At 41.9% G+C, this 27,948-nt stretch overlaps 1 protein-coding gene across 2 annotated transcripts in view; it reads left to right on the top strand.

Moving 5' to 3' along the window:
* The window catches only part of LYST (lysosomal trafficking regulator), a 568,355-nt gene that overhangs the window by 450,166 nt on the left and 90,241 nt on the right, over nt 1-27,948 (top strand). For both annotated transcript variants that reach the window (XM_077486620.1, XM_077486621.1), the window contains exons 35-39: nt 968-1,064; nt 2,639-2,700; nt 8,156-8,211; nt 17,623-17,775; nt 23,741-23,985. In XM_077486620.1, the coding sequence (XP_077342746.1) occupies nt 968-1,064; nt 2,639-2,700; nt 8,156-8,211; nt 17,623-17,775; nt 23,741-23,985 (613 nt within the window). The remainder of the gene's footprint in view (nt 1-967; nt 1,065-2,638; nt 2,701-8,155; nt 8,212-17,622; nt 17,776-23,740; nt 23,986-27,948) is intronic.

Raw genomic sequence — 27,948 nt, forward strand, 5'->3', positions numbered from 1 at the left:
TTCTGGACCTCAGATCCTTGAACGCCATTGTTTAGAAGTTCACAAAGTTCTGAATGGAATCCACAAAATCGGTCATAGCTGCCCTTTACCCATGAGAATTTAGTTTTTATCATTGTAAAGGATGCACACTTGCACATCTTGATCTTTCCCTCCACACCAGTGGTTTTATGCTTTGGGATGGAGAATCAAAATTTTACTTTTGTGCCCTTCCTTTAAGTCTAGCCACTGTTTTTCAAGCGTTCATGATCCTGTTTCCATGGTTGGCCATGCTTAGGTCACGGGATTCCCATCCTGGTCTACTTGGATGACTTTTCTCAGGTGGTGGTTACCTTTAGTCTTGAAGGAGAACCTCCTAAAAATGTTGCAGGCTCTCAAGAAGTTTGGTTGAATTCTCAACCTCCAGAAGTCGGTCTGGGAACCATGTCTAGAATACCTCGGATTCTTCTGGACATGTGCTAGAACAAGGTGCTTTTGTTTTATTTTTCATTTCTTTTTTCATCATGGAGGATCATGAATGAGATTAGAGGGTTTCATCCAACCCTCATGCCCCACCACAGAGATAATTTATTATGATTACAGATAACTGATTCATTCTGCCAGTATTATAGGGAATCTTAAACTACAATCTGCATTACAATATGTATTCACCAAAGATTTTTGCTGAATAAAAACTGAAAAAGCGGTCATACTTTATGTAGTGTGGATTTTCCTTTTCACACTGAACTAAGTGCACCTGTCATTGGACAAACACGGAGTTTCCTGGCTGTCATGCAAAAACCCCCTTTCTCTTTTTTTTTTTTTTTTTTTTAAACCACTGACCAAGTATGCCAATAGAGATTTAGGACCTTTCTTATGACTTTCCTAAACGGTATAGTTGCTCTGGGTAAGTGACTAAGTATGAAAGTACATAACATATTGTTTATGCTTACTGTCTGTCAGGTTTTGTTCATTTTCTTTCATTTTACAGAAATTGCTAAGCCTCCTTTATCCTACATTTTTGAAGAAAAAACACATTCCTCATTATCTTCAACTGTAAAAGAGAAAGCTGCAAGTGAATTAATAAGGTAACTCTTATGATATGTATAAGTCAGTCACACACCAACAACTAACACTGTCTTTTGCTGTCTCTTATATTAAACCGTGATTGAAGGAGAAGTACAGCCAGTGCTTGTTTGGCTGTACTTATCCTGTGGATCACAGGAGTGCAGTTTGTCTTCAGGTGACGTCACCAAGCCGCCTCTCATCAGCTCTCTGCTCAGGGAGCAGCAGTGTTTAATTGCTCGGCTCTCAGTGTTAGAGCTGGCGGGGGACAGGTGCAGCATCGGACCGATGCTGCATCCAACTAGGTAAGTATGATTCCAGAATAAAAATGAATCCCATATTTCTCTTTTGAGGGTATATTCACACCAGGTGTCGTGGGACTGGGTTTGGCGGCTAATCCAGCGCAGTTGCACTAGACTGCAAGATGAGGCAAAATGCCTTGTCTCCGTTGTGGCCAGTTCACGCCCTTGAATTGCAATATTATGCGGGCGGTACTTTTTTACCAGCGCAGCACAGTTGCCACACACTGGATGATATAACTTTATGAAATGTCACTGTGTGATATTTCAATAAAGTTTGTAAAAAAAGTAAATCAACAGGGTGATGTGCAGGGATCAGCACTGCCTTCACCGCAACGCACACCACTGTGTTGTAACTCTGGTTGTGGCGGGTGTGAATGTACCCTCAAAACCTAGGTGCAGTGTAAGGAACAGGAGCTCAACAGTGAAGGATTTTATTTTCTTACACATTCTTTGTTCTTGAACATAAATGTAGTGCCACTCATAGACCCCTCTCACCTGTTGTTTGAACCAGTGAAAATCATGCTGCCTCGGGTACAACAAAATATGATGCCCGTTTGCACAATCACCCCTTTGGCAACTGTTTCATGTGAGTAATATTAAGGAAAAGAACACCAGAAGCTCCTCTGGTTTTGCATTATGGCAAAAGCAGCAGGTGTGAGACTCCGTGGCTTGGGACCAACTGGGGAGAGGTTAAATTATTTAGAAGATATTTCTGCTGAAGTCCTCAAATAGATGGTTCAAAAGTACTTTACATACATATGCCATGTCCTATTATATGTTGCTGTTCAACTATTGAGACAAATTTGAACTTTTGCTCAAGCATTGTTAAAGCTTGATTGCAGACAAGGGTTTCTGATGATTCAGAAATGAACATTCACACTTGTGGCCTATTCTTCCTTAACAGTCTCATCCATAATTTATACTTGACATTAATGAATACGATACTGCATCAGGTTATCTGTAGGTTGAGAAGAATACAGAATGAAACTAAACTTTCCAATCTGTTGTATTCTTTGCAGTGCTGATTTCAGTTTTTTTGAGGTCAATGATCTCATCTCAGATATGGTATTATTGTCATATATGCTGCAGTATTGGTGTAAGGAGTATAGTTATAGGTATTACTTGTTGTAGCTATCATTGCCAGCAAAGAATATACAGTGGCCTGTTGATGAGAGAATATTTGTGCTTTTACGTACTGGTTTATTGTGATTGAGCATTATTATTGTGAGCTTTCATGTACAGCTTAAACAAAAATGTTTATTACTGTTAATGTATGGGAGTATATTTGATTACAGGGTCAATCGACGATGCATTAATGTAGCACCATCCAGAGAAACCATTGGAGAACTCTTGTTAGGTGAGTCATTTACAAATATTTTCTCATAAAAAAAATTGAGTGTGTAGAATAAAATCTGAGCATGCAACATCAATAAAGCTGAAGGTATCATGAACTGCTTGTTTTTATATGTCAAAACATCAAGAAAAGCATGCATAATAGGGGCCCCTCAAACCAAATAGGGACATTTTACTTCTAGACCTAAAATGTCAATACACACAGCTGGTGTGTATGATGAGGCTGTAGTAGAACCCATCTCTCAATAATTGTTACATTTTTGAGCAAAGCCTATATTCCATCTAGTCAGCATCAACTCGACAACAAGGTGACTGAAAAATCCAAGTATAGATCTCCCTTTTACTTACTCACGTTTTCTTCAATAATATCGCACAGTATTACTTGCACTAGTCCTGCAGATTAATGCACTTAGTTTTTTGCATATAGAGCTATCAGACGGTTATTAAATATTTATTAGTATTAATCATATTACAAGGATCCCATGTTATCTGAGTAAACTATGTCCATGCTTTACAGCAAAACTGTACTCACCTTTAAATGTCCTAAACCACCATTTCATCAGTTGGCAGGCACTTCCAAATATGCGTAATATGTAAATTCACCTTATTTTTCTTAAGAAATTGAATATTTTTGGTAGAGAAGTGATTATTGTTGATCAGGATCAATGTGCTTGACTTGTCTTTACACTTACTCATTCATACAAATATAACACCAACCCTCCTATTTATCTCTTTTATTTGCATTTACTTAGCATGTCAGTCACAAGTGCATCATTTTGCAAAGTATGTCAATTCATCAGGCAAAGTGATGTCACTTTGCCTAATAAAGAAACCTACTGTGATTCTGAAATGTTGCACTTTTGTCTAAAATTCCAAGCTAACGTAGGTTTGATGAACAAATTAGATGTTCTGGTGACGCATTCAATTTTGCAGTGCCATAAAGCAACTGTTTCAGCACCCTGCATACAAAGATAAATATCTGTTTGGTATGTAGAGTATCTTTATAACCTACACTCATTACCAACTTCAAGCTATGGTCAACAGTCTTACTTTCTTTGCTTCTATCAAGATGCATTTGTGATCTTGTATTGGGCTCTTAATGCTTTTTTACCCTTGGCTGACTTTACTCCTCGTTGATCTATTTGCCCACTCATTATGGAGTCCATAAATACATTTGACATGCTTGAACGCATCTGAGATTATGGACACCTGATAATCTCACCAACTGCTCAAATACAATCACATATCTTTGCTGGAGGAGCTGAAATTGATATGTTTTGTAAGCAGATCAGCAAAGGTTATTTTTGGGATTAGCATTCTAACCAAAACAATCAATGATTTTAGCAATTTTTTTTTTTTTTTTTTAAATGATAGCATTCCTAGAGCCCTAACTAGACATGATGCATCATTTAAAGGTTTTGATCTTCTTTAATAGGAAATATAAACTTTTCACCAATAGAAGCATTAACTTCACTTCAAGAGAAGCGTGCCTTTGCAGACTTTTCTACCATCATCCTAATCAAATGGAGGCTAGTGCATCCAATAATCAAATTATTACAGACAATTAAAATTAAATATATATGAAATGGCTGCTTTTATCTTTTCTTAATTATTCCTACATAACTGGTGCTTTAGAGGTTGAAGATGATCTTCAGATAAACCATACTCCATGAGGCCAGTCACTAACCCTAGCAGCACTTATATGACATACCGCAGAACCTAGGTTACACAAAAATAATCGATGCTCGCATTTGAGACCTGATGATGAATATCATAATATTAAATTGGTCTCTACGTATACCTGCTGCCAAAAATAAGCCTATGCTTTTTTATACATTTGTTTATATAAATTATGTGAATTTTTATCATTATATTCACTTTTTTTTTATTTATTATTTTTTTTTTTTTTTTTTTACGTTTTAAGTTACAATCTTATAACGTATTTATTCAAGTAATTAAATCTTTCTGGGCAGAGTTATAACTGAGCATCAAAACACGTGCACATTTGCTAGCAAAAAAATCTGATACTTACACTGCTACTTGCCACTTTGTGGAGAAAACTTATTTGGTCCCACGGGGGAAATAATTAACCACTTCAATACTGGGCACTTTCACCCCCTTCCTGCCCAGGCCAATTTTCAGCTTTCAGTGCTATTGCACTTTGACATTTGCGCAGTCATGAAAACCTGTACCCATATGAATTTTTTTTATTTAGACAGAGCTTTCTTATGGTGGTATATAATCACCGCTTTTTTTTTTTTGTTTTTGCTAAACGAAAAAGACCAAACATTTTGAAGAAAAAAAGTTTAAAAAATTTGCTAATAAGTAATTTTTCTCCTTCATTGATGGGTGGCACTGATAATCGCGGCACTGATTATCTGTGTAAGTGTCCCCTGTCTCACTCTGGGACAAGTGTCCCCTGTCTCACTCTGGGACAAGTGTCCCCTGTCTCACTCTGGGACAAGTGTCCCCTGTCTCACTCTGGGACAAGTGTCCCCTGTCTCACTCTGGGACAAGTGTCCCCTGTCTCACTCTGGGACAAGTGTCCCCTGTCTCACTCTGGGACAAGTGTCCCCTGTCTCACTCTGGGACAAGTGTCCCCTGTCTCACTCTGGGACAAGTGTCCCCTGTCTCACTCTGGGACAAGTGTCCCCTGTCTCACTCTGGGACAAGTGTCCCCTGTCTCACTCTCTGACAAGTGTCCCCTGTCTCAGTGAGACCTCTGTGACAAAAGGAATGCCAGTAACCGCTGTTAAATGGTTACATAGTTGCATAGTAAATAAATGAGGTTGAAAAAAGACACAAGTCCATCCTGTGTGTGTGATTATATGTCATTATTTTATTGTATATCCCTGTATGCTGTGGTCATTCAGGTGCTTATCTAATAGTTTTTTGAAACTATTGATACCCCCCCCCCCCCCCCCAGGCTGAATTCCACATCCTTGCTGCTCTTACAATAAAGAACCCTCTCCGTAGTTTAAGATTAAACCTCTTTTCTTCTAATTTTAATGAGTTAAACTCCCTTCCGCGCAAAAAGTTTTATCCCTATTGTGGGGTCACCAGTAGGGTATTTGTAAATTGAAATCGTATCCCCTCTCAAGCTTCAATTCTCCAGAGAGAATAAGTTCAGTGCTCGCAACCTTTCTTCATTACTAATATCCTCAAGACACTTTATTAGCTTTGTGCATGGAAGGACACATGTATGGAGATCTGAGCAAGCTGCACACCCCATTACAAAAGTTTGGAAACATTCGAACAGATTCCCCATGGGGCTTTTTAGCAGCAATGAGGGACAGATACTCTTGTAAAAGTTAATTGATTTTATTAATCAAGAAGGTAATCAAAACTTAATTGAACCATTTGGTATGGAAAATACCCCAATGCATTTCGACCTTGGGAAGATTTTCAAACAGAACTGTAAATAATATATGCTGGTCATACAAAAACAATGTCCTCCTTCAAAAAAAATTTTTTTAATAACGTTTGTTTGATTTTCTAATCATTAGGGGGGGTCAAATCGACGTAAATGTTCAAACACAGTGTTGGAAACATTTCGAAATAATAGAAAACTTCTTGGTCAAATGAATTTTTAGACAGTGTATATGTTTTTTTTTCAGAAATTACATTAATTTTAAAACAGAATGTTAAAAGCAAGTGAAATTTTCAAACGACATTCTTTTATTTAGATAATGTACAAAGATTTTTCATATGAATATTCTCTTCTGAAAATTGATCCATGTAGCCAGCATAAGGCTCGGTACATACCTATGCTGTTTGCTTTTGATCTGTTTTTGCAATGCTTTTTACTGTGCATTTTTATTTTTGCGCATGTGATTTTGCTGTGATTTGCGTTTTTTAGATTTTTTTTTTTTTTTGGCCAATTTGTTGTTGAGCAGATTAAAAAACATAAATTAATAACAAAAAAATCATTACATGCTTTTCTGCAGCTTCTCAATTGAAGTATATTGAACCAAAAAAGCACCATTTTGCGTTGAAAAGTCCTTAACCCTTTCCAAATACGCAGCAGCTGAAAAAAGCATTGATGTGAACGTGTCCCATAGGAAACCATGTTAACCACTTCAGCCCCAGAAGATTTGGCTGCTCAATGACCAGGCCAATCTGTCTCTACTCCCCTGAAAGAACCGGGATTTGTGTGTTTACACACACACAGATACCAGCTCTCGATTTGTCATGAGTGATCACTGGTGCTCTGCAGTCATCACGCCCACCGGGCACTCACATCGGCTCCGGGCGCGCGCATTCGACGGTGCCCGCTCGTCCCTAGTGGCCAAAAGGCGAAGCAACATAAAGTAACATAGTTTTGCCCAGCTGTGTTATTCTGCCACAGTAAAACTGCAGCGGCTGGTCGGCAAGCAGTTAAATGATCTGTAGTGTCTTTCTGCAAAAAGCACCAAAAAATGCATAGGTCCCTATTACCATCCATTTTCTAATTTCTCACTCATCTTATTCTATCACTGTTTTTTTTCAGTTGTAGGGCAGAGACAATGAATCATTTATGAAATTAATCGATTACTATTTTCATAATCGATTAATCGGCCAGTAACATAATGGAGTTTAAAAAAAAAACTAAAATTAGCCCTTTATAGTACAAAAAAGCAGATAATCACTACTGTACGGGGTTAATTTTTTTACTGTGTAACAGTGAAAGTGATATATACAGTAGCGATTTGCTCTTTTTGTACTATAAAGGGGTGATTTTTTTTAACCCCATTATGTTACTGGCCCATTATTCGATTATGAAAATAGTAATCAATTTCATAATCGATTAGTTGTCTCGGCCCTACAACTGAAAAAAACAGTGATAGAATAAGATGAGTGAGAGATGAGAAAATGGATGGTAATAGGGACTTGGATGATAACATTCCATAAGACCCCTTCACACTGGGCCTGCAAAGCTCCCTGAAAGAGCCGCTCCTTACACTCCAGTGTGAAAGCCATCTGGAGAGGTGCGCTGGCAGGATGGTAAAAAAAGTCCTGCTAGCAGCATCTTTGGAGCGTTGAAGGAGCAGTGTGTATACAGCTCCTTCACCACTCTTGCCCATTGAAATGAATAGGGCAGCGCGGCTATACCGCCGGCAAAGCGCTGCTGCAGCAGCACTTTGGGGTGATTTTAACCCTTTCTCAGCCCCTAGCAGGGGAGTAATACCACCGCTAAAACAGTGAAGCGGCGCTAAAAATGGCACCGTTTTACCGCCGGCGCCCGCACTGCCCCAGTGTGAAAGAGGCCTAAGACTATATATTTATTGTATCTTCTGAGAGCCTAATATCTGGCCCTTGTTAATTTATTTAAAACTCTGTAATATTGTCTGTTATCTGCCTGAAGTATGCTCTCCAATATTTTGCAGAATGTTTTATCCTCTAAAAGGGGGACACACAACTGTACCAGTGATATGTCTAGTTATTAAATGTATCTACAACTAAAAAATTTTTCTGTGTAGGGAAGTCTGGAATGTATTTTGTAGAAGACTCTGCTCCTGACACAGTGGAATCCAATGTAAGTAAATTTCATCAGTCTGTAAACAAACACATTATGCAGCTCTTATTCCCTTATGCTGTGTTCATGTTTGCAAAGGTAAAGAGAAAAGCAACTTGTAAAAAATGTTATTTTTTTTTTATTTTTTTTTAATCTATATTTTATTGATGATGTGGATATGTTATATTACCTGATCAAAAGTAAGTTCTATATTTTGCAAATGTTAGTAAATACAGTTTACAATTTTGCATGGCTACCACTGTGATCTTTTTGCCATTGCAGTGCAACAAAAAATGAAGTCACAAAATACAATATGCCTTAATGAAAAATATATTGTTTTCCTCCAGAAACGTACCAGCCACATACCTTAACAAGTATAGCACCATTATAGGGGCCTAAAGTTGAACCCCAGGATAAGCACACATCCCAGTGTGAAACCTTTTCTCTGTGCAGGAGTCTACTGCAATAAAGAGCAGTCACTGTTGCTCTAACTTTTTCTGCAGGGTGGTCTTAAATCCACCCCTATTATGGTTTTTTTTTTTTTTTTTTTATCAATTGTTTATTTAAGAAGGACAAGCGTGCAGAAATACAGAGACAACCCCAATGGTAGGTGTAAAGGAAACCGTGAACTCCCCCAAATACATTCAATGATACAGTCAGCGCAGTTTTTAAAAGTCTAACGGTGGGGTTCCACCCATCTACAGAGGAATAGGGAGGTTCTGCTTCCCATATGGCCAATTTTTGATGGCAAACACCGTTTTATATATAAAAAAGAGAACAAGAACTGCTTTGGTCATACAACCAAGGAGATGTAAAAAGAAAGTAGCTAGAAAAGAATAGAGACGGGACGAGAGAGAGAAAAAAAAGGCGGGCGGGTTGAGAAGATATATATACCTCCATCCAGTCTCACCATCCCCATCCGGGGAACTTGCAAATTCGTCATGCAACTGGGAATCTCTCTATATTCCTCTCTATTCCAGGGAGTAACCAAATTTGTGCCAATGAAACCATTTTTTTTGAGAATTGCTCACTAAAGCCTTTCTCCGTGGCCACCAGGTCCTCCATTGCCTTGATCTCTGTTACCTTTTTCAACCTGATGCCAGCGGATGAGGGCTGTGACTGCTTCCAGAGCAAGGGGATGCAGCTTTTTGCCGCTGTAAGCAGGAGGGGTATAATAGATCTCCCACTGACCTTAATAGGAATCTCGTGGTGGTGTAGAAGGAAGAACTCAGGGGTCTCCGGCACCTCGCGGTCTGTGAATTTTTTTCACTATGTGATGCACTTCTGTTCAAAAGGGCCGGAGGATGCGACAGGACCAGAAGACGTGAAGGAGCGAACCAGTCTCCTCCCCACATCTCCAACAAAGGTCTGTACTCTGAGGGAACATCCTGTGGAGTCTTTCCGGAGTGTATTACCACCGGGACAGTAATTTAAATCCCGCTTCTTGGTGTCTGGCGCAGATTGAAGTTTTATGGGAAAAGAGAAGGAGCCGATCAGTTTGTGTCCCTGTAAATTGCACTCCCAGGTCATGTTTCCATTTGTTAATATAGGAAAGTCTGGAGGTTCAGCTATAAGTAGTTGATAGGTCAGGAAGATAGCGTGTCTCAGTGGGGATTGCTCCAGGCTCAACAGTTCAAAGGAGGTTAATTGCCTCCTAAAAGCAGCTGTGGAGGGCAAGGAGCCAATAAAATGGGCTAACTGTATTTTTTGCCAGAACAATAACCCCGTCAGGGCTGGGTCATCTTTGATTTGTTGCCTGTTCTTCCACTGGCCATTGACAAGAAAGTGATGTGTTTGTGATCTTTCGACCTCTACTAACTCAAGGAATCTAAAGTCCTTGAGTTCCGGATTAAAGGCCAGGTTGCCAACAATGGGAGTGAGCGAGGAAGGGAGCAGTGCAGTCGAAGTTGCGGAAGGCTTTACGGGTTATCTGGCATGTTTCCCTCATCATAGGATGGTTCAGTATCTGGTTTGTCAGGGGCTTTTGGCACCAGGGCAGCGACTCCAACCAGGTCTTCGTTAGAGTGTGCTCTATTTGCACTGATTGCTTCAGAGCTCCATGCCGACAGCAGTCCAGAGTTTGAGTCAGGTGGCATGCCGTCAGAGATTAGCATCTGGCAAGGCAATACCTCCCCTCACCTTGAGAAGTTGAAGGATGGTCTGAGCTAGTCAAGGTGGGGGGGGGGGGGGGGGTTGGGCCCAGACAAACGTGACAAAAATTTCTATTCACCGCTTTGAGAAAAGAGGCAGGAACCCATATAGGGAGTGACTGGAAGTGGTACAACAGCCGAGGCATGATGATCATTTTCACTATGCCACATCGCCCGAACCAGGAGAACAGCCCATTCTGGCAGTTCTGTTTTTTTTTATGGCTGGGGGGCAGTTGAGGGGAAAGATCTTCTCCACTCTTCTCGGCAGAAGTGAAGAAGAAGTAGAAGAGCAGGTCGTCCGCAAATGCCGCAGTTTTTGGGGAAAGGGTGGCATCTAATCTTAGACCAGAGATGTTCAGGTTTTCCCTGATAAGTCTCAGAAAGGGTTAGAGTCAAAATAAATATCAAGGGCGATAAGGGGCACCCCTGTCTTGTAGCGAAAAATCAAATAAATGGTGCTGCGCTCCCTTACACCAATAAACTAGATAAATTATTCCATAAAGTGCTAACCAATAAATAAATAAACTATCTGTGAATAAATTCTTATTCCCGTGACAAATCGTGATCAGTGATTAAAGTGACTAGTGCAAAAAGACATTCCAAACGAATATATATATGCAAAAAATAAAAAACATCTAAAATCGCATAAACCAAAGCAAAATCGCATAAAATCACACAGTGATAGTGATGAATGCAAATAAATAAATTATCTCACTAAGTGTAAATACAAACATATAGAATCGCATCAGCAAAAGGAAAATCGCATATAACCATACAGTGATAGTGATAAATGCGAGTAAGTAAAATATCTCACAGAGTGTGTATAAAAATAATAAAACCAAACTTAATGGTAGTGAATCATTCAGTGCAAAAAAAATGAATAAGTCTCTCAGACTGCAAAATAAATAAAGGGTGGCAGAAAATCCATAAGGTGCTTCTCGTAATAGCAGGTGCAATACAACGCAAACTGTGCACACACTGGTGTCTCTTCAGTGTCCCGTACCTAACAGTTAGGGTGGCCCCTTACCTTACTGCTGTAAGGTGAACAGCATATAGAGACCAGAGTCTCAGATGGTAACAGTGGTGTACCCTTAATTCCAACTAGGAGGTCTTATCCCCACATCAGGGTGTCAAACTGGCAAGATCACTGAATGCAGCGCTGTCCTTCCAGGGTTAATGGTCTGAATGATGGTGCGCTCTAATGAATTTTCTATTGGATCACTGCACTAAAAAAGTATAAGTACTGCTCAGTAAAATTCATGCATATAAAGTGCTTAAAGTGGAAGTAAACTTCCCTATTGTTTTCAGCCAAGCCCTGTCTTGTCCCATCCATGATCTGAAATGGTGATGATAGGTGGCCATTAACTTTAACCTGTGCCGATGAGCAAGAATAAATAGCTTGGACCCAGTTCATCATTTGTTCCCTTAGACCTATGCACCAAAGGGTCTCAAACAGAAAGGGCCAACTCACCCTGTCAAATGCTTTTTCAGCAACTCTCGACAAGAGCACCATCGGGGTCTTCCGTGTCCGCGCTGCATGAATCAAGTTGATCGACTTGATTGTATTGTCTTGTGCCTCCCTCATGGGGACAAATCCCACTTGGCAGAGTGAATCAATTGTGGAATCAGATCCATAAGCCGTGTGGGGAAAATGTTGGTGAATATTTTAAGATCCACGTTTAATAGGAAGATCGGCCGTTAGTTTTGGCAAAGTAGAGGATCTTTACCCTTCTGTGTGCACACTTTGCTGTGATCCCGAAGAGTGTCTCATGGCCATCCCTTCCCCCGCAACATTATATGCAGAGAGAAAATATGGGGTCAGAAGCTCCCCGAAGGTCCTGTAGTATAGAAGAAAATATCCATCTGGACCCGGGGCTTTTTCCAGTTGCATGTGTGCCATCGCCAGAGCCACCCCGTCAGTGGAGATGGATTTCTCTAGTTGGTTTAGTTCCTCATCTGAGAGATGGGGGAGTCTTGATCTTTGAAGGTAGTCTTTTATGTTACTTTGTTCGATGGGTGTCACCCCTTTGGGAGTTGGGCGCGAGAGGTTGTATAGAGAGGTATAATACCTTTGAAACTGGTCTGCTATGTGCTCTGTAGTATGGACCTTATTGTGAGTTTTGGTATAAACATTTAGGCTTGCTGAGCTCTTAGAGCCCACGCCAGCAGTTTCCCACACTTGTTAATGTGCATGTAGAAAGTTTTTATGCATTTGGCAATCGCTGCTTTTGCCCTGTACAGAGCCAGAGTGCACAGTTGGTTCCACAAGGCTGTTAGGTCTGCAAGAGCCTGGGTGACTAGCGATTTTTTTTTTTTGGATGGACTCTAAACACTAGATTTTGTCCAATAGTTTGATCTGCTGCTCTCTGGCTTTCTTGATTTGGGATCCTACCTTTATCAAGAGCCCCCTGGTATAGCCTTTGTGCCCTCCCATACCATTGTTGGGGCTACCTCTGGGATTAAGTTGGAAAAAAACTGCCGTAATTCCCTAGATAACTTCTCTGCGACCTCAGGTAATTGTATCAAAGAATCATTCCTCATCCATTGTTTGGGAGTGGGTTGTAGAAGGTCAATGTCTACAAGAACCGGCACGTGGTCTGAGAACGTTATGGAGCCAATAGAGGCTGAAGTGACCCTGGACAAGAGGGATTGAGGCATCATAAAAAGATACATTTGGGTGTAAGAGTCATGAGGGTGTGAGTAGAACGTGTAGTCTCTACCGGTCGTGTGTAGAATCCACCACACATCCACAAGGTAGAAGGCATAAAAGCTTCTCTTTAGGCATTTCAATGCCGCATAAGAGAGCTGGGAGGCTTTCCTGGAGTCCAGGGGCGGCTCCATGACGAAATTCATGTCACCCCCCCCCAGCAAACTCCCCAAGTTTGGTCAAACTTGGGTCCAGGAAATTGATCTGATTTATATTTGGGAGGTTTAAGTTCACTAGAGTGACCAAAGAGCCCCCCTAGTGTTCCCTTTACGAACAGAGCCTTGCCCTCCTTATCACATCACTTATCCTTCTCCAACCACAGAGCTGTACTCCGGATCAGAACACACACTCCCTTAGACTTGGAATCTGATGAGCACCCATGGTATGCCGTCGGGGGGGAAAAAACTGTTCTGGAGCCCTGTATTTTATCAGCACAAAAATGCGGCTCCTGGAGAAAACAAGTGTTAACTTTCATATGTTTCACGTTGTCCATCACTGTGGAGCACTTCTCCAGGGTGTTGAGCCCCTTCACATTAATAGAGCCCAACTGAATTTGCTCTTTTTTACCCATGGACAATGGTGGGAGCTGGCAGAGGCATGCGGTCAATAAGAGCCCAAAAAAGGGGGGGGGGGGTAAGAAGATCAAGAGAGAACAAAGACAAAAACAACTAATACGCCATATGCGAGACCTAGTATCAATGCACCCCAGTGACTCCAAATATGGAGCAGCTTATTGGGTGCCACCCTATGTGCGGGGAAGTGGTTGTGCAGAAACTCTCTATCCCCACCCACATTGTTTGCAAAGACATAATACAGTATTCTTTAGTAGCAGAAATGCCAAGGGAAGCCAATACAAATGCCAAGGGAACCTACACATGGCTAAAAAAATCAGCTTGACTTGTCCCGCTAGCCATGTCCTGGCTAGCAGGAAACAAGCTGGACCTGGGTTTACCTTTTATTTTTACGTATAACCTTTAGTGCAACAAATAATAAACCTAAAAAAAAAAACCCCATGTAAGCAGTAGAATCCAAACAAAATGTAAAAATGTAACTAGAAAGAGCAACAAAGATGAACATGAAATGATTCACCCTGTCGGAGACGGCCCTGGAAGGAGGTAATCCTTTGCTTCGTGGGCCACGTGGAGACGAGCTTTCTTGTATATAGGCTGACGCAGCCGGACCGCATTATTGGGGCCAAAAGAAAGCAAGGGGGGTAGGGATAGAGGGGAGCAAAGAGAGGGGGAAGGGGATGGAATGAGGGGAGAGAGAGGAAGGAGGGCTGGAGGGAGGTAGTTTAAGAAAAGGGGGGATATAAGGGGCAAAAGGGGGGTGGAAGGAGGGAGAGAGGCCCGGAGGGCAGATAGGAGAAAGCCCGGATGGCTCAGGAAAACCTAGTGGGAGGGAGAAACCCTGTAAACATCACAGAGAAATCTAATCTCCTATGTTAGAGGGACATTGGCAGCTTAGCGAGCCTCTCCCATAGTGTAGTATATGTATTACATGAAAATTCCCTTACCGTCACTCCCACATACCCAGCACAGCAAGCCTCTGAAGCCAAACAAAGCTGCCCGCCCTTACTCACCCCCCCCCCCCTTTAAGCAAGCATTTCCCATCAGATCACATTGTACTCCCCACATCTGGAATTAAAAATTTTCAATGCCGGAGGGGTTTGTGTATAGTTCTTGACACTGTCAATAGTTCTTTACTGTGGTGGATGGGCATTGGAGTCTCTAAACGAAAAATGTAGGGGGAGGGTGGGAGTACATGCCTAGCAGGGGTAAAGGGGATCCCAGAGGCTCTGGATGTGGGGTCACCGAGCCTCCCCCCATAACAAAATGTCAAAGGCAGGATATGTCCATGAGCCATGTGTCGGACCAGCCCTGTGCAGCCCAAGACAAGTTTCACTTATGTTCGTAGCTGCACCCGTGCCAGCATCTGGTCTCCTCTCCTGCATCTGGCTGGTTAAGCCCGGTCTGGGTGCCCGAGGTATATAGCGGGAATCCCTAGTAAGTCGTGGGCCCAGCCAGTCTGGGAGAGGTGTTGGCTCCATGTCTAGAAAGGCGAACAGGAGTGGGAGATCAGAGTGGCATCTTAGTGAGAAGGATGCACTATTTATGTGGACAATCAGATGCAATGGGAATCCCCAGCAGTATGTCAGGGCTGTGCGACGTAGTGGCTCCAGCGGAGGTTTCAACATAGCACGTCTTTGCAGGGTGGCCCTGGAAACACCCGGGAAGATGGCGATTTGAGTGCCATCAAAGTCTATCTGGCCTTTAGACCATGCAACACAGATGATTTGGTCTTTCTGAGTGTACCGATGTAGACGGCAGATCATGTCTCAAGGTCGGTCATGTTCTGGTGGCTTAGGTCCCAGTGCCCTGTGCACCCGATCGAACTCCAGGCTAGCGGGGGATGTCCAAAACGGTTAAGCAGGATCGCCTGGATAGTAGCTTGAAGGTTCTCGGGGCCAGTCACCTCAGGTAGCCCTCGGATAATCAAATTGTTGCGACGGCTCCAGTTTTCTAAGTCTTCTGCATGGAGCTGGACTCCCGCCATATGATCTTGAAACGTTGTGTGTTCCCTCTCTAGGTGAGCAACCCAGAGCTTCAGGGCACTCATCTCTGATTTCTCTCTGCTCAGACTGTCATCTAGCCTGTGAACCTCGGCACGGAGCTCTTGGAAGTCGCAGCGGGTGCTGTTCCTCCACCCTCATGACCAGAGCCTCTATGTCCGCTTTCGTGGGTAGTGCACGCACCTGATGTTTGCATTGATTTGGGGCAACTGTGTGGGGGTTCCCAAAGTGCCCGGAGCACTGGGCGATGGGCTCAGTACCAATGGTAGCCCCTCCAGCGAGCTGGGCGCTGTGAAGCTGCCATGGACGGGGCAGGTAAATTTGCAGGCTCCCGTCTGCCACGTGTCCCCTCCAGGGAGGCTGTGGAATGTGCTCTGTCCTGGAAGAATTGGCTAATCGGGTGGCCGTCAAGGTAGCTTTCAGTTTTCCCCTGGTCTTCATACGTTTGCTGTATGTCATGGCAGTGTGAAGTGTGTAGTTATATGGGCATTTCAGTCATTTTTGGTGGGTCGGGAGCTCCAGCAGTGAGCATCTTAACTTCGCCATGACCAAGCCACCCTTATTATGGTTTTCTACAGGCAGCTGATTGTGGGTAGATCTGTTGGGTCCCACCCACAGATCTGCTCTCTGCATAGGCTAATGTCACTGCTAATTTTACAAAGGAAACTTCTGTATTTGCAATAAGATTTTGGTGCACAAAAATGGATATTAAATTATCCTTTATAGATCCTTATCCTTTATAGATTAATATCTCCTCTGTGGCTAAAGAAATTTATATGAATTAAAGTTCTTGTGCCTGGAGTTAATCTATAACAAAAGGAGTGTGGTTTTAAGTGCCTTCTGGTTCAGAGCAACACAACAGGTAAATGTTAATTCCACTTTCTCAGGAGCACACGTTTAAGTTTTCATCATTCACTTGCCACTTTTAGATACTGGAAGCAGAAGCGCAACTCACATAGGGTTGCACATCACTTAAGTCATGGCTTACACAGGGCTTATAGATTGTGCCCATGTGACAATGCCGGTGCCTACTGATTGGCACAGTGCGGATGCATGGCATGAGTCATGTGCACCTCCATATCAGATAGTAACAAGTATTTTTTCTTTACTTCCCGCAGCTAAACAAAGTGGATGTTTATTTTTTTCTAAGCTTATTATCAATGTTTTTTTCTCAACGTCCTGCCACTGGCCATATGCACTATTAGGCCTAATTCTGTGCTGCATATGTATCTGTATTGTACAGGGAGCATGCTTGATTATGCACCTCCAGCACTGTGACCGATCCCTGTCACACAGTATTGTGCTGGTAAGATGGGCTTCTGATCACATGATCACCGTGACAGCCAATCGCAACGATCACATGATCGGGAGGCTCATGTAACTCTTCTGACATTATGAACTCTTAAAATAATGACAGAAGGCAGCAGTAAGGGTTAGGCCGCGTACACACGCGCGGACTGTTCGCCCAACTTTGTCCGTCCAACAGTTTCGGCAAACAGTCCGCTCAAAATTAGCATGGACGGACATGGCCACACACGACGAACGAACAGTTTGCTGAAACCGTGCGCGATGACGTGAACGGCACGTACGACGGGACGGAAAATACGACGTCCTATACACTGCATTATAGCTTTCGGCGTGAAAATCCTTTCTGAGCATGCGCGCAACTTTGTTTGACGAACAAGCCTACACACGAGTGGACTGTTCGCTGAAACAAGGTTTCAGCGGACAGTTTTTCGGAAATTCCGAAAAACCTTGTCCGTCCAACTGTCCGCTGAAACTGTCCGCTGAAAGCCCACACACGAGCGGACTGTCTGCCCAAACACTGTTCAGCGGACAAAGTTGGGCGAACAGTCCGCCCGTGTGTACGCGGCCTTAGCATCCTCCTAATAATTCTGGATTTGTAGACCTGTTTACAAATATTAGATAACACATTACACATTTTAGGTTTTCTTGTTGAAAAGTTCGCTGAAGATCATGATTTATATATTTTGTTTTTTCAGTCTTTGCTTGGTGAATCAGAACCTGCTTCATTTTCCTGGACTTATGAAGAAATTAAGGAAGTTCATAAGCGCTGGTGGCAGCTTCGAGACAATGCTGTAGAAATTTTTTTAACAAATGGAAGAACTTTGTTGGTGGCGTTTGACAATACCAAAGTATGTTTAATTATTATGTGGGTTATTTTGTCATTTTTCTTTTATCTATTAAAAAATGTCATATTGTTTTGAGTGTTCTGTCCTGAAGGAACACCCATATGTATGCTGGAAGAGATAAGAAACTAACCATTCTAGTATTTCAAAGCAGCAGGCATAGCAGCTCTAATGAAGAAATGCATTTTTTTTTCTCCAAGATGATTGTTTAAACTTTAGCTAAAGTAGTACATGATGTCAGCCCCTTCTACGTTATCACTGGAAATTCACAATATGGCAAGTTTGCTGGGTTTAAATTTCATAGTTCATAGTAAGGTTGAATAAAGACACCAGTCCATCTAGTTCAACCTGAGTGTCTACAATTGTCCCTATCCCTGTACATTGCACACTTACATTGGTCCCTACCATCAAGGAGCCCACAATCCAAGGTCCCCATTCATATACTAGGGCCAATTTTGGACAGAAGCAAATTAACCTACCTGCATGTCTTTGGATGGTGGGAGGAAACCAGAGTAAACCCACGCAGGCACAGGGAGAACATGCAAACTCCAGGCAGATAGTGTGGTGGTTGGGATTTGAACCAGCGACCCTTCTTATTGCTAGGTGAGAGTGCTAACCACTACGCCACTGTGCTGCCCTAAATCTGCTACTAAATGCCCCTGAGGCCACTACTGATATGTTCAGACTGGTTGGCTCAAATAGCAATGGCTCCAGTTATTATCTATTGCATGCAACCATTGTTCTTGTTTCCCAGGGAGCAACATATTTCCAGCTGGGTATCCCTATCCATGTCAAGCACATGCCCTTTAGACTTGTGGCCAAACCCATCGAATGGCTTTTATTACGCATTGCAGCAAGCAAACATCACAAGATCATGATGATGTTCCAGGTAGCAGTAATAAAGGTCTGTTTTAAACATTAGCACACATTTTCTTAGCAAAAGGTTTTTCTTCTGGTACTTTGCTGTAAGTAAACTGGTAAGTATTTCCTTTGGTGCTGACAGCCGCAAGTACTTTTCCAAAGCAGTAGGACCTGCTTGCTGTTGGTCATTGAAATTATTTTGTGACTTAATGAATTAATAGAAATAGAATTGGTGTAATAGTAGAGGCTGTGTTTGCAGCAATGTCATTATAACCTGTCATTCTGCAGGCATATACAGTGGATCCAGAAAGTATTCACAGCCATTCACTTTTTCTATATTTCGTTATGTTATAGCCTTATTCCAAAGTGGGTTAAATTCATTATTTTCCTCAAAATTCTACAAGCAATACCCCATGATAACTGAAAGAAGTTTGTTTGAAATCTTTGCAAATTCATAAAAAAATTAAAAAAAATCACATGTACATAAGTATTCCCAGCTTATGTCTGAAATTTCTGCAGCAACGAGCACAGTGGCCTCCATCATCGGTGAATGGAAGAAATTGGGAACCACCATGACTTCGTAGAGAGGGCCGCCTGGCCACACTGAGCAATCGAGGGAGAAGGGTCTTAGGGAGGTGACCAAGAACCTGATGGTCACTCTGACAGAGCGCTGGCATTTCTCTGTGGAGAAAGAAGAACTTCTAGAAGAACAACCATCTGCAGCACTCCACCAATCAGGCCTGTTTGGTAGAGTGGCCAGTCGGAAGCCACTTCTTAGTAAAAGGCACATGACAGCCCACCTGGAGTTTGCTAAAAGGCACCTGAAGGACTCTCAGACCATGTGAAAAAAACCTCTGGTTTGAGAAAACAAACATTGAACTCTTTGGCCTGAATGCGAAGCGTCATGTCTGGAGGAAACCAGACACCGCTCATCACCTGGCCAAGACAATCGCTACAGTGAAGCATGGTGGTGGCAGCATTATGCTGTGGGCTGTTTTTCAGCAGCAGGAACTGGGAGATTAGTCGGAATCAAGGGAAAGATGACTGCCGCAATATACAGAGACATCCTTGATGAAAACCTGCTTCAAAGCGTTCTGGACCTCAGACTGGGACGAAGGTTTATCTTCCAACAGAACAATGACCCTAAGAACACAGCCAAGATAACAATGGAGTGGTTATGGGACAACTCTGTGAATGTCTTTGAGTAGCCTAGACTTGAACCCGATAAAACATCTCTGGAGATATCGGAAAATGGCTGTGTACCAATGCTCACCATCCAACCTGATGGAGCTTGAGAAGTCCTGCAAAGAAGAATGTGAAAAACTGGGCAAAAATAGGTGTGCCAAGCTTGTAGCAGCATACTCAAAAAGACTTAAGGCTGTAATTTGTGCCAAAGGTGCTTCAACAAAGTATTGAGCAAAGGCTTTGAATACTTATGTACATGTGATTTTATTTTTATATTTTTCATAAATTTGCAAAGATTTCAAACAAACTTTTTTCAGGTTGTCATTATGGGGTATTTTGTAGAATTTTGCTAGAGAAAATTGAGTACTGTCCGTGATACTTTTTTTATTTGCACTAACATACAATTTTTCAGGACAAGCTTTCAGGGTATGTCCCCTTCTTCAAGGTCCAAGCAGTACTGATTTACAAATTTTTAAGCAGAATGTAAAAACAAAGCAAAAAAAAAAAAAAACACCTCTGAGGGAAAGAAGAGAGAAAAAAAGAGAAAAAAAAACAACAAAAAAAAACATACAAATCAATGGCAATAAAGATAACAGAAGAGTTAGTGAGATAAGATAGAGGGAGAGCAATGCAATGGAGGGGGGGGGGGGGGGGGGGTTGCTAGTCACATAGGGGGTTGTAAAACTTTAGTATAATGAGTAAGGAAGCCTATATCTAAATTCAGGCCATTATTTTTTGTCAAAAAGAATAATCATTCTTAGTTCAAAGGTTTTCCTTTCCTGGATAGTTCTGAAATTCCCTTTAAGAACTAAAACATTGAGGTCTTCTATAGTGTGGTCCGGTTGTGAGAAGTGATGTCCCATAGGTGTGCAAAATTTAAATTAAAAATTTGTAAATCAGTATATCAGTAAACGCTGTGAATACTTTCCGGATGCACTGTATCATAATGCTTTTGAGGTGCACAGTGTAGTCATTGATGTGACCTCTGCAGCCCATATATTTTTTGCTTTATAGTCTATAATTCATTACCAATGGTGGGCATTTTGTTGTTTTTAAATGAACAATGATGCATACCTGTTCATTTTCCCTATTTTGGTTTATGCTATAAAAGCACCCTAAACGGTAAAAAAATAAAAAAAAATAAAAAGTCCATCTAGTACTCAAACTAAATGTCTTTATTTTTTCACACCGTAAAATTATTTCTTGTACAATTATAGAATATAAAGAGGGAAAACACTGCGCTATAGTTTGTGAAAAGATGGCCACAACGGCCACAACAGCAGCCAACACCAAAAACAAACAAAGTTCAACAGATAAATTAATAAAAACAGTGTAGCGCTTCAATAATAACAAATTATAAAAATAATAATGGTAAAACAGAAATCGCACAGAACCAAATGCCTAGAAATAAAAGTCCAACATAAGGCACTCATTCCACTATGTTGATGGCATAGAAGTGACCAAACCGTCACATAGAAGGAAAATGGTGTACTGGACGATTGTGTTCATGCGGGTAAACTTGATTGTAAGCATCAGTGAAAAGTAGATAAATACTTCTTACCGGAACAGTTGGACTCACACAGTCATATGACGGTTGAGTCTAGAAGGCTTGAGGTCACAATCTGGGACCAAGGAGTGTGAGGAGAGAGGTCAGTTGAGCTGGTGGAGGAGCTCCAGGCGGTTGTAGGCTCAATGGTGGATCCTTTCAGATGGAACTTCAAAGATCAAAGTAATCAAGCTCAGACGTAGCCCGTTGTGCCAATACTCCAGCCTCCCCCGAATGGGGAGGGGGGTGTTTGTGAAGTTTTAAACCAAAACAATGGAGAAAAGGAAAAAGAAAAAAAGGCTCCACATGGTGCGGGTCAAACGATATAAAAACGTTGGTTTATTGAAGTCAAAAGGTAATAAATGACTTGGTGATCACATAAAAAACAAAATGAACTTAAAAGCAATGTGGGGTACCAACAGCTCGCCCGACGCGTTTCGACATATGTGTCTTCAACTGGGGCATGTTGAAGACACATTGCCCCAGTTGAAGACACATATGTCGAAACGCGTCGGGCGAGCTGTTGGTACCCCACATTGCTTTTAAGTTCATTTTGTTTTTTATGTGATCACCAAGTCATTTATTACCTTTTGACTTCAATAAACCAACGTTTTTATATCGTTTGACCCGCACCATGTGGAGCCTTTTTTTCTTTTTCCTTTTCTCCATTGTTTTGGTTTAAAACTTCACAAACACCCCCCTCCCCATTCGGGGGAGGCTGGAGTATTGGCACAACGGGCTACGTCTGAGCTTGATTACTTTGATCTTTGAAGTTCCATCTGAAAGGATCCACCATTGAGCCTACAACCGCCTGGAGCTCCTCCACCAGCTCAACTGACCTCTCTCCTCACACTCCTTGGTCCCAGATTGTGACCTCAAGCCTTCTAGACTCAACCGTCATATGACTGTGTGAGTCCAACTGTTCCGGTAAGAAGTATTTATCTACTTTTCACTGATGCTTACAATCAAGTTTACCCGCATGAACACAATCGTCCAGTACACCATTTTCCTTCTATGTGACGGTTTGGTCACTTCTATGCCATCAACATAGTGGAATGAGTGCCTTATGTTGGACTTTTATTTCTAGGCATTTGGTTCTGTGCGATTTCTGTTTTACCATTATTATTTTTATAATTTGTTATTATTGAAGCGCTACACTGTTTTTATCAATTATAGAATATGCCATACAGATCACTGGTTTGTTTTTCATTTGGCAAGCGTGTATTTTCTTATTAACCAGTTAACAACCTGCAAATAAATGCTAGAATGCCTGATGGTGCTCCCTGCATGTTGGGCCTCTGTATGTGGCCAGGCTGTGTAAAAGTCTCACACGTGGTATCGCCGTACTCGGGAGTAATAGCAGAATGTGTTTTGGGGTGTAATTTGTGGTATGCTTATGCTGTGTGTGAGAAATAAACTGATATGACATTTTTATGGGAAAAAAAAGGAAAAAAAAATCTTGATTTTGCAAAGAATTGTGGGAAAAAATTACAACTTCAAAAAACTCATCATGCCTCATCATTTGGGGGGGTATTTGTACTTTTCTGGCATGTTAGGGTCTCAAGAAATGAGATAGGCCATCAGTACTTCAGGTGCCATCAATTTTCAGATATTGGCACCATAGCTTGTGGACGATATAACTTTCACAAAGACCAAATAATATCCACCAATTTGTACTTATTTTTACCAAAGATATGTAGTAGTATAAATGTTGGCCAAAATTTATGAAGAAAAATTACTAATCTGCTAAATTGTATAACAGAAACAAAGAAAAATTCATTTTTTTTTACAATTTTCGGTCTTTTTTTCTTTTATAGCACAAAAAATAAAAAACCCAGCGGTGATTAAATACCACCAAAAGAAAGCTCTATTTGTGTGAAAAAAAAGGACAAAAATGTAATGTGGGTACAGTGTTGCATGACTGAGTCATTCAAAATGTGAGAGCACCGAAAGCTGAAAATTGGTCTGGTTATTGAGGGTGTTTAAGTGCCCAGTGGTCAAGTGGTTAAAGCTGCATAATGTCAGGCTTTTTTTAATACTGTATTTATAAGTATTCTGTGGCATAATTCTTCCTGGCTATAAAACATTGAGTGGAAGCTATATCCTGTATTTTGCCACGCTATCTATTTCTAGCACTGCTATCTTCAAAATGTCACTTGTTCTATTTTTATCTCCAAATATTGTGGAGCGAGTGAAACAATTGGCCAGAATACCTTTATAGAATGACGGAACTGTTTGAGTTAATTTTTGCAGTGAAGAAAATTGTAAGTTTGTTTTTTAACTTTTATAAATGCTTCCGTAGTACAATAAGAGATGGATTCAACAGTGTTGAATATGTTTATGAGCTTAAAAATATTAAACTATTTTTTTCTTTTTAAGGTGCGAGATGATGTTTACCAGAAAATTCTGTCCAATAATCTTCCCAATCTGTTGGAGTATGGAAATATTACAGCTCTCACTCAGCTCTGGTGCTCTGGTCAAATAACCAATTTTGAATACCTTACACATCTAAATAAGCACGCAGGGCGCTCTTTTAATGATCTAATGCAGTATCCGGTTTTTCCATTTATTCTAAGCGATTACACCAGTGAGACACTTGACTTGAGCAACACTAATATCTACAGGTAAATTAATCTTGTCTTTCTGATTTTGTTTACTGGTTGATCTGTAATTAATATATATAATATACATATTATTCTTTTATTGCTACTGATTCTTGCCAGATGAAATGCACTAGGCTGCCAAAATGGGTTGCTTCTCAGCTTCTATTAACATGTTAGAAAGATAGACAGAAAGTTGAATTTAGTGAGATTTATTTATTTTTTTATTATCCAACAAAAAGTTTTCTTTGGAAAAGATTGGTATACAGACAGTATTCAGTATATTACAAAACATCCATATTATACAAGTGTATAACAATATGTAACACCAGACATTGCCAGTAGGGATGCATTACATCCGAGTACTAGGGATGAGCCGAACACCCCCGGTTTGGTTCGCACCAGAACTTTCGAACGGACCCCAAATTCGAACGAACGTTAGAACCCCATTGAAGTCTATGGGACTCGAACGTTCGAAATGAAAAGTGCTAATTTTAACGGCTAATATGCAAGATACTGTCCTAAAAAGGGTTTGGGGACCTGGCTCCTGCCCCAGGGGACATGGGTCAATGCCTAAAATGTTTTTAAAAATGGCCGTTTTGGCCGGAGCACTGATTTTAATGACGATTAAAGTGAAAAAAAAGTGAAATATTCCTTTAACCCCTTCCCGTCGAGCGTACGCAGATCTGCGTACTCGGCTTCCGGGGGGTATACCGGGATGATGCCCGCACCTGCAGGCATCATCCCGGTACCGTTTTTTACAGCGGGCGATTGGCTTTCCAGCCATAACAACCGATGCGGCTAAAAGCCGCTCGGCTGTTATGCCGGAGGAGCGGGAGGGGACGTCCCCCCCTCCCGCCGCTGTTACCGGTGCTCCCGCTCGATCGGGAGCACCGATTCTTGCTGTGATGCCTCTGGCCGCTGGGGAGGAACTGGAACGAAGCCGTAATCGGCTTCGTTCGAGTCTCCTCATAGTAAACACGGAAGCGACGTCATGACGTCACTTCCCGTTTACTCGGCTGCCAATGGCGCCGGTTTTAAAAAAATATCCGGTATTCAGAATCGCCGTTTTCGGCGATCTGAATACACTGAAGTGTAAAGGAGGGGTGGGGGGTCTTTTAGACCCCCGATCCCTCCATAAAGAGTACCTGTCACCACCTATTACTGTCACAAGGGATGTTTACATTCCTTGTGACAGCAATAAAAGTGATAAAAATTTTTTTTTTTTTATTTTAAACAATTTAGTAATTTTAAAATAAATAAAATAAATAAAAAAATAAAAAATGTTTTTTTAAAGCGCCCGCCGTCCCCGCGAGCTCGCAAAGCAAAGAAAACGCATACGGAAGTCGTGCCCGCGTATGTAAACGGTGTTCAAATCACACATGTGAGGTATCGCCGCGATCGTCAGAGCGAGAGCAATAATTCTAGCACTAGACCTCCTCTGTAACGCTAACCTGGTAACCGTAAAAAATGTTTAAAGCGTCGCCTATTGAGATTTTTAGGTACCGTACTTTGTCGTCAATCCACAAGTGCGTGCAATTATAAAGTGTGACATGTTTGGTATCTATTTACTCGGCGTAACATTATCTTTCACATTATGCAAAAAAAATGGGATAATTTTACTGTTTTGTTTTTTTTTAATTCATGAAAGTGTACCTTTTCCCAAAAAGTTGCATTTAAAACACCGCTGCGCAAATACCGTGTGACATAAAATATTGCAACAATCGCCGTTTTATTCTCTAGAGTCTCTGTTAAAAAAATATATATAATGTTTGGGGGTTCCAAGTAATTTTCTAGTAGAAAATATGGATTTTAACTTGTAAACACCAAATTCCAAAAATAGGCTTAGTCATGAAAGGGTTAAATATGGTGCCTGGGGGGTGTCTGTAGTATGCCTGTGAAGTGCCACGTGTTTCCCGTGTTTAGAACAGTCCCTGCACAAAATTACATTAAACGGAAATAACACCATTTAAAACTGCTTGCGGTTTTAATGTTATATCTGGTTCCTGCAATATGGTTGAAAATCATTGAGAAAAATGGCATGGGTAGCCCTCCCTGCCCATTACCAGCCTATTTGGGTCTTGTACGCATATTAAGGGGAACCCCGTACCCATATTAAAAAAAGGAAATGCGTGTGGCCCCCAGGCCCTATATACTCAGAACAGCAGTATACAGGCGGTGCAAACAAGACAGGGACTGTGTAGGTTTGTTGTGTTAAGTTGAATCTGTTTGTAATTTTCAACTGGTACATTTTTAAAGTGTAGCTCCAGTCAAAAAAACTATTTTTAAGCTTTTTGGAAAACATAGGGAAGGGTTATCACCCCTGTATAATTTGTTTTGTCGTCCATCTTTTTTCATCTCACTTGCTGTTGTCTCCTTCCGTTTGCAAGTAGGAGATGTTTGTAAATTGGATGTTTGAAAGTAGGGGCCTGCCCTATATGCTCTGCAGAAATGGCGGAACAAGGTGTTGGTTTTGCCACAACATTGTAAGCCCTCAAAGTGACTCTTGGTGGGCGCTGGAGAGCCCTGCTGTGAACGATTATATCAAGAATTGTAATTACATGCCATTGTTGAACAGTGGTACAAAAATTGACCTTTGGTGGTTGTGGTGCTGGTGCCACAACACTATAAGTCCTCACCGTTACTCTGGGTGGGCACAGGAAGGGGCCCTCTTGTGAAATATTATATCAAAAATTGTACTTAAACGCCCCTGTTAAACAGGGGCAGAAAAATTGGGCCTTAGGCACTGGTGCTGGTGCCACCACACTGCAACCTCTCCCATATACTCTTGTTTGATTGCAGGAATTAGCCCTGCTCCAAAGCATTGCATCAAAAATTGTACTTAAACGCCCCTGTTAAACAGGGGCAGAAAAATTGGGCTGATGGCATCAACCAGAACCAGAAATGTTCTTCCAACATATCAGCGGAGGAGGAAGAGGATAGACAATCAACATAACAGGACAGTCACTCAGCATCAGCATAGGCAGTCTTGAAGGGATATGGTATTTCAAAAAAAATTATTCGGTTACATCAGCTTCAGGTGCTTGGTAGCTGTGGGTGATCCAAGACTGATTCATCTTGATGAAGGTCAGTCGATCAACTGATTCGGTGGACAGGCGCACCCTGTGATCGGTAACAAAGCCACCAGCAGCACTGAAGGTGCGTTCCGAAAGAACGCTGGATGCAGGACAGGCCAGTAGCTCAATTGCATACTGTGCAAGCTCTGGCCAGTGATCCATCCTCAAGACCCAGTAAGCCAGAGGATTTTTGGTGGGAAAGGTGTCCAAGTCTGACCTTGCCCCTAGGTATTCCTGCACCATGTAAATCAGACGCTGGCGATGGGTGCTGGAACCGATCATACCTTGGGGCTGCGGACTAAAAAATTGTCTGAAGGCATCAGTCAGACGGCCACCTTCTCCACCGCACCTTCTGACCGATGCCTCAGCAACACGTTGTCCAGGACCAGGAGTTTGTAACCTCCCAGTCTCTGGGAACGCGTTGCACAGACCTTTCTGCAAGGCCTCCCGGAGATGTCTCATCCTCTGCTCCCTCTGCGATGGCAAGATAAGGTCGGCAACCTTACCCTTGTACCGTGGATCAAGGAGAGTGGCCAGCCAGTAATGGTCCCTCTCCTTGATCCGAAGAATACGAGGATCCTTCCGCAGGCTTTGCAGGATCAGGGAGGCCATGCAGCGTAGGTTAGCTGAGGCATTCGGTCCGGAGTCCTCTGGGTCACTAAGGACAACATGATCCGCATGCTACCTCCTCCCAGCCACGTACAAGTCCACGTGTTTCTTGGGACTGTAAATCATCCCTACAGGACTGCTGCTGCTGATGCTGATGCTGAGTGCCAGCCTCCACCTCCATGCTGACACAATCATCCTCCTCCTCCTCCTCTTCCTCCTTCTCATCCTCTTCCTGTGTGATGGGTGGCAGAGCAGGAACACTGTCTGGATAAAGGGGGCCTTGAGAGGCAAGGAAGTCCTC

Source organism: Lithobates pipiens, unplaced genomic scaffold, assembly GCF_037356315.1.
Source record: "Lithobates pipiens isolate NorthernLeopardFrog02 unplaced genomic scaffold, aLitPip1_a1.2 Scaffold_18, whole genome shotgun sequence".
In the NCBI taxonomy this organism is placed as follows: domain Eukaryota; kingdom Metazoa; phylum Chordata; class Amphibia; order Anura; family Ranidae; genus Lithobates; species Lithobates pipiens.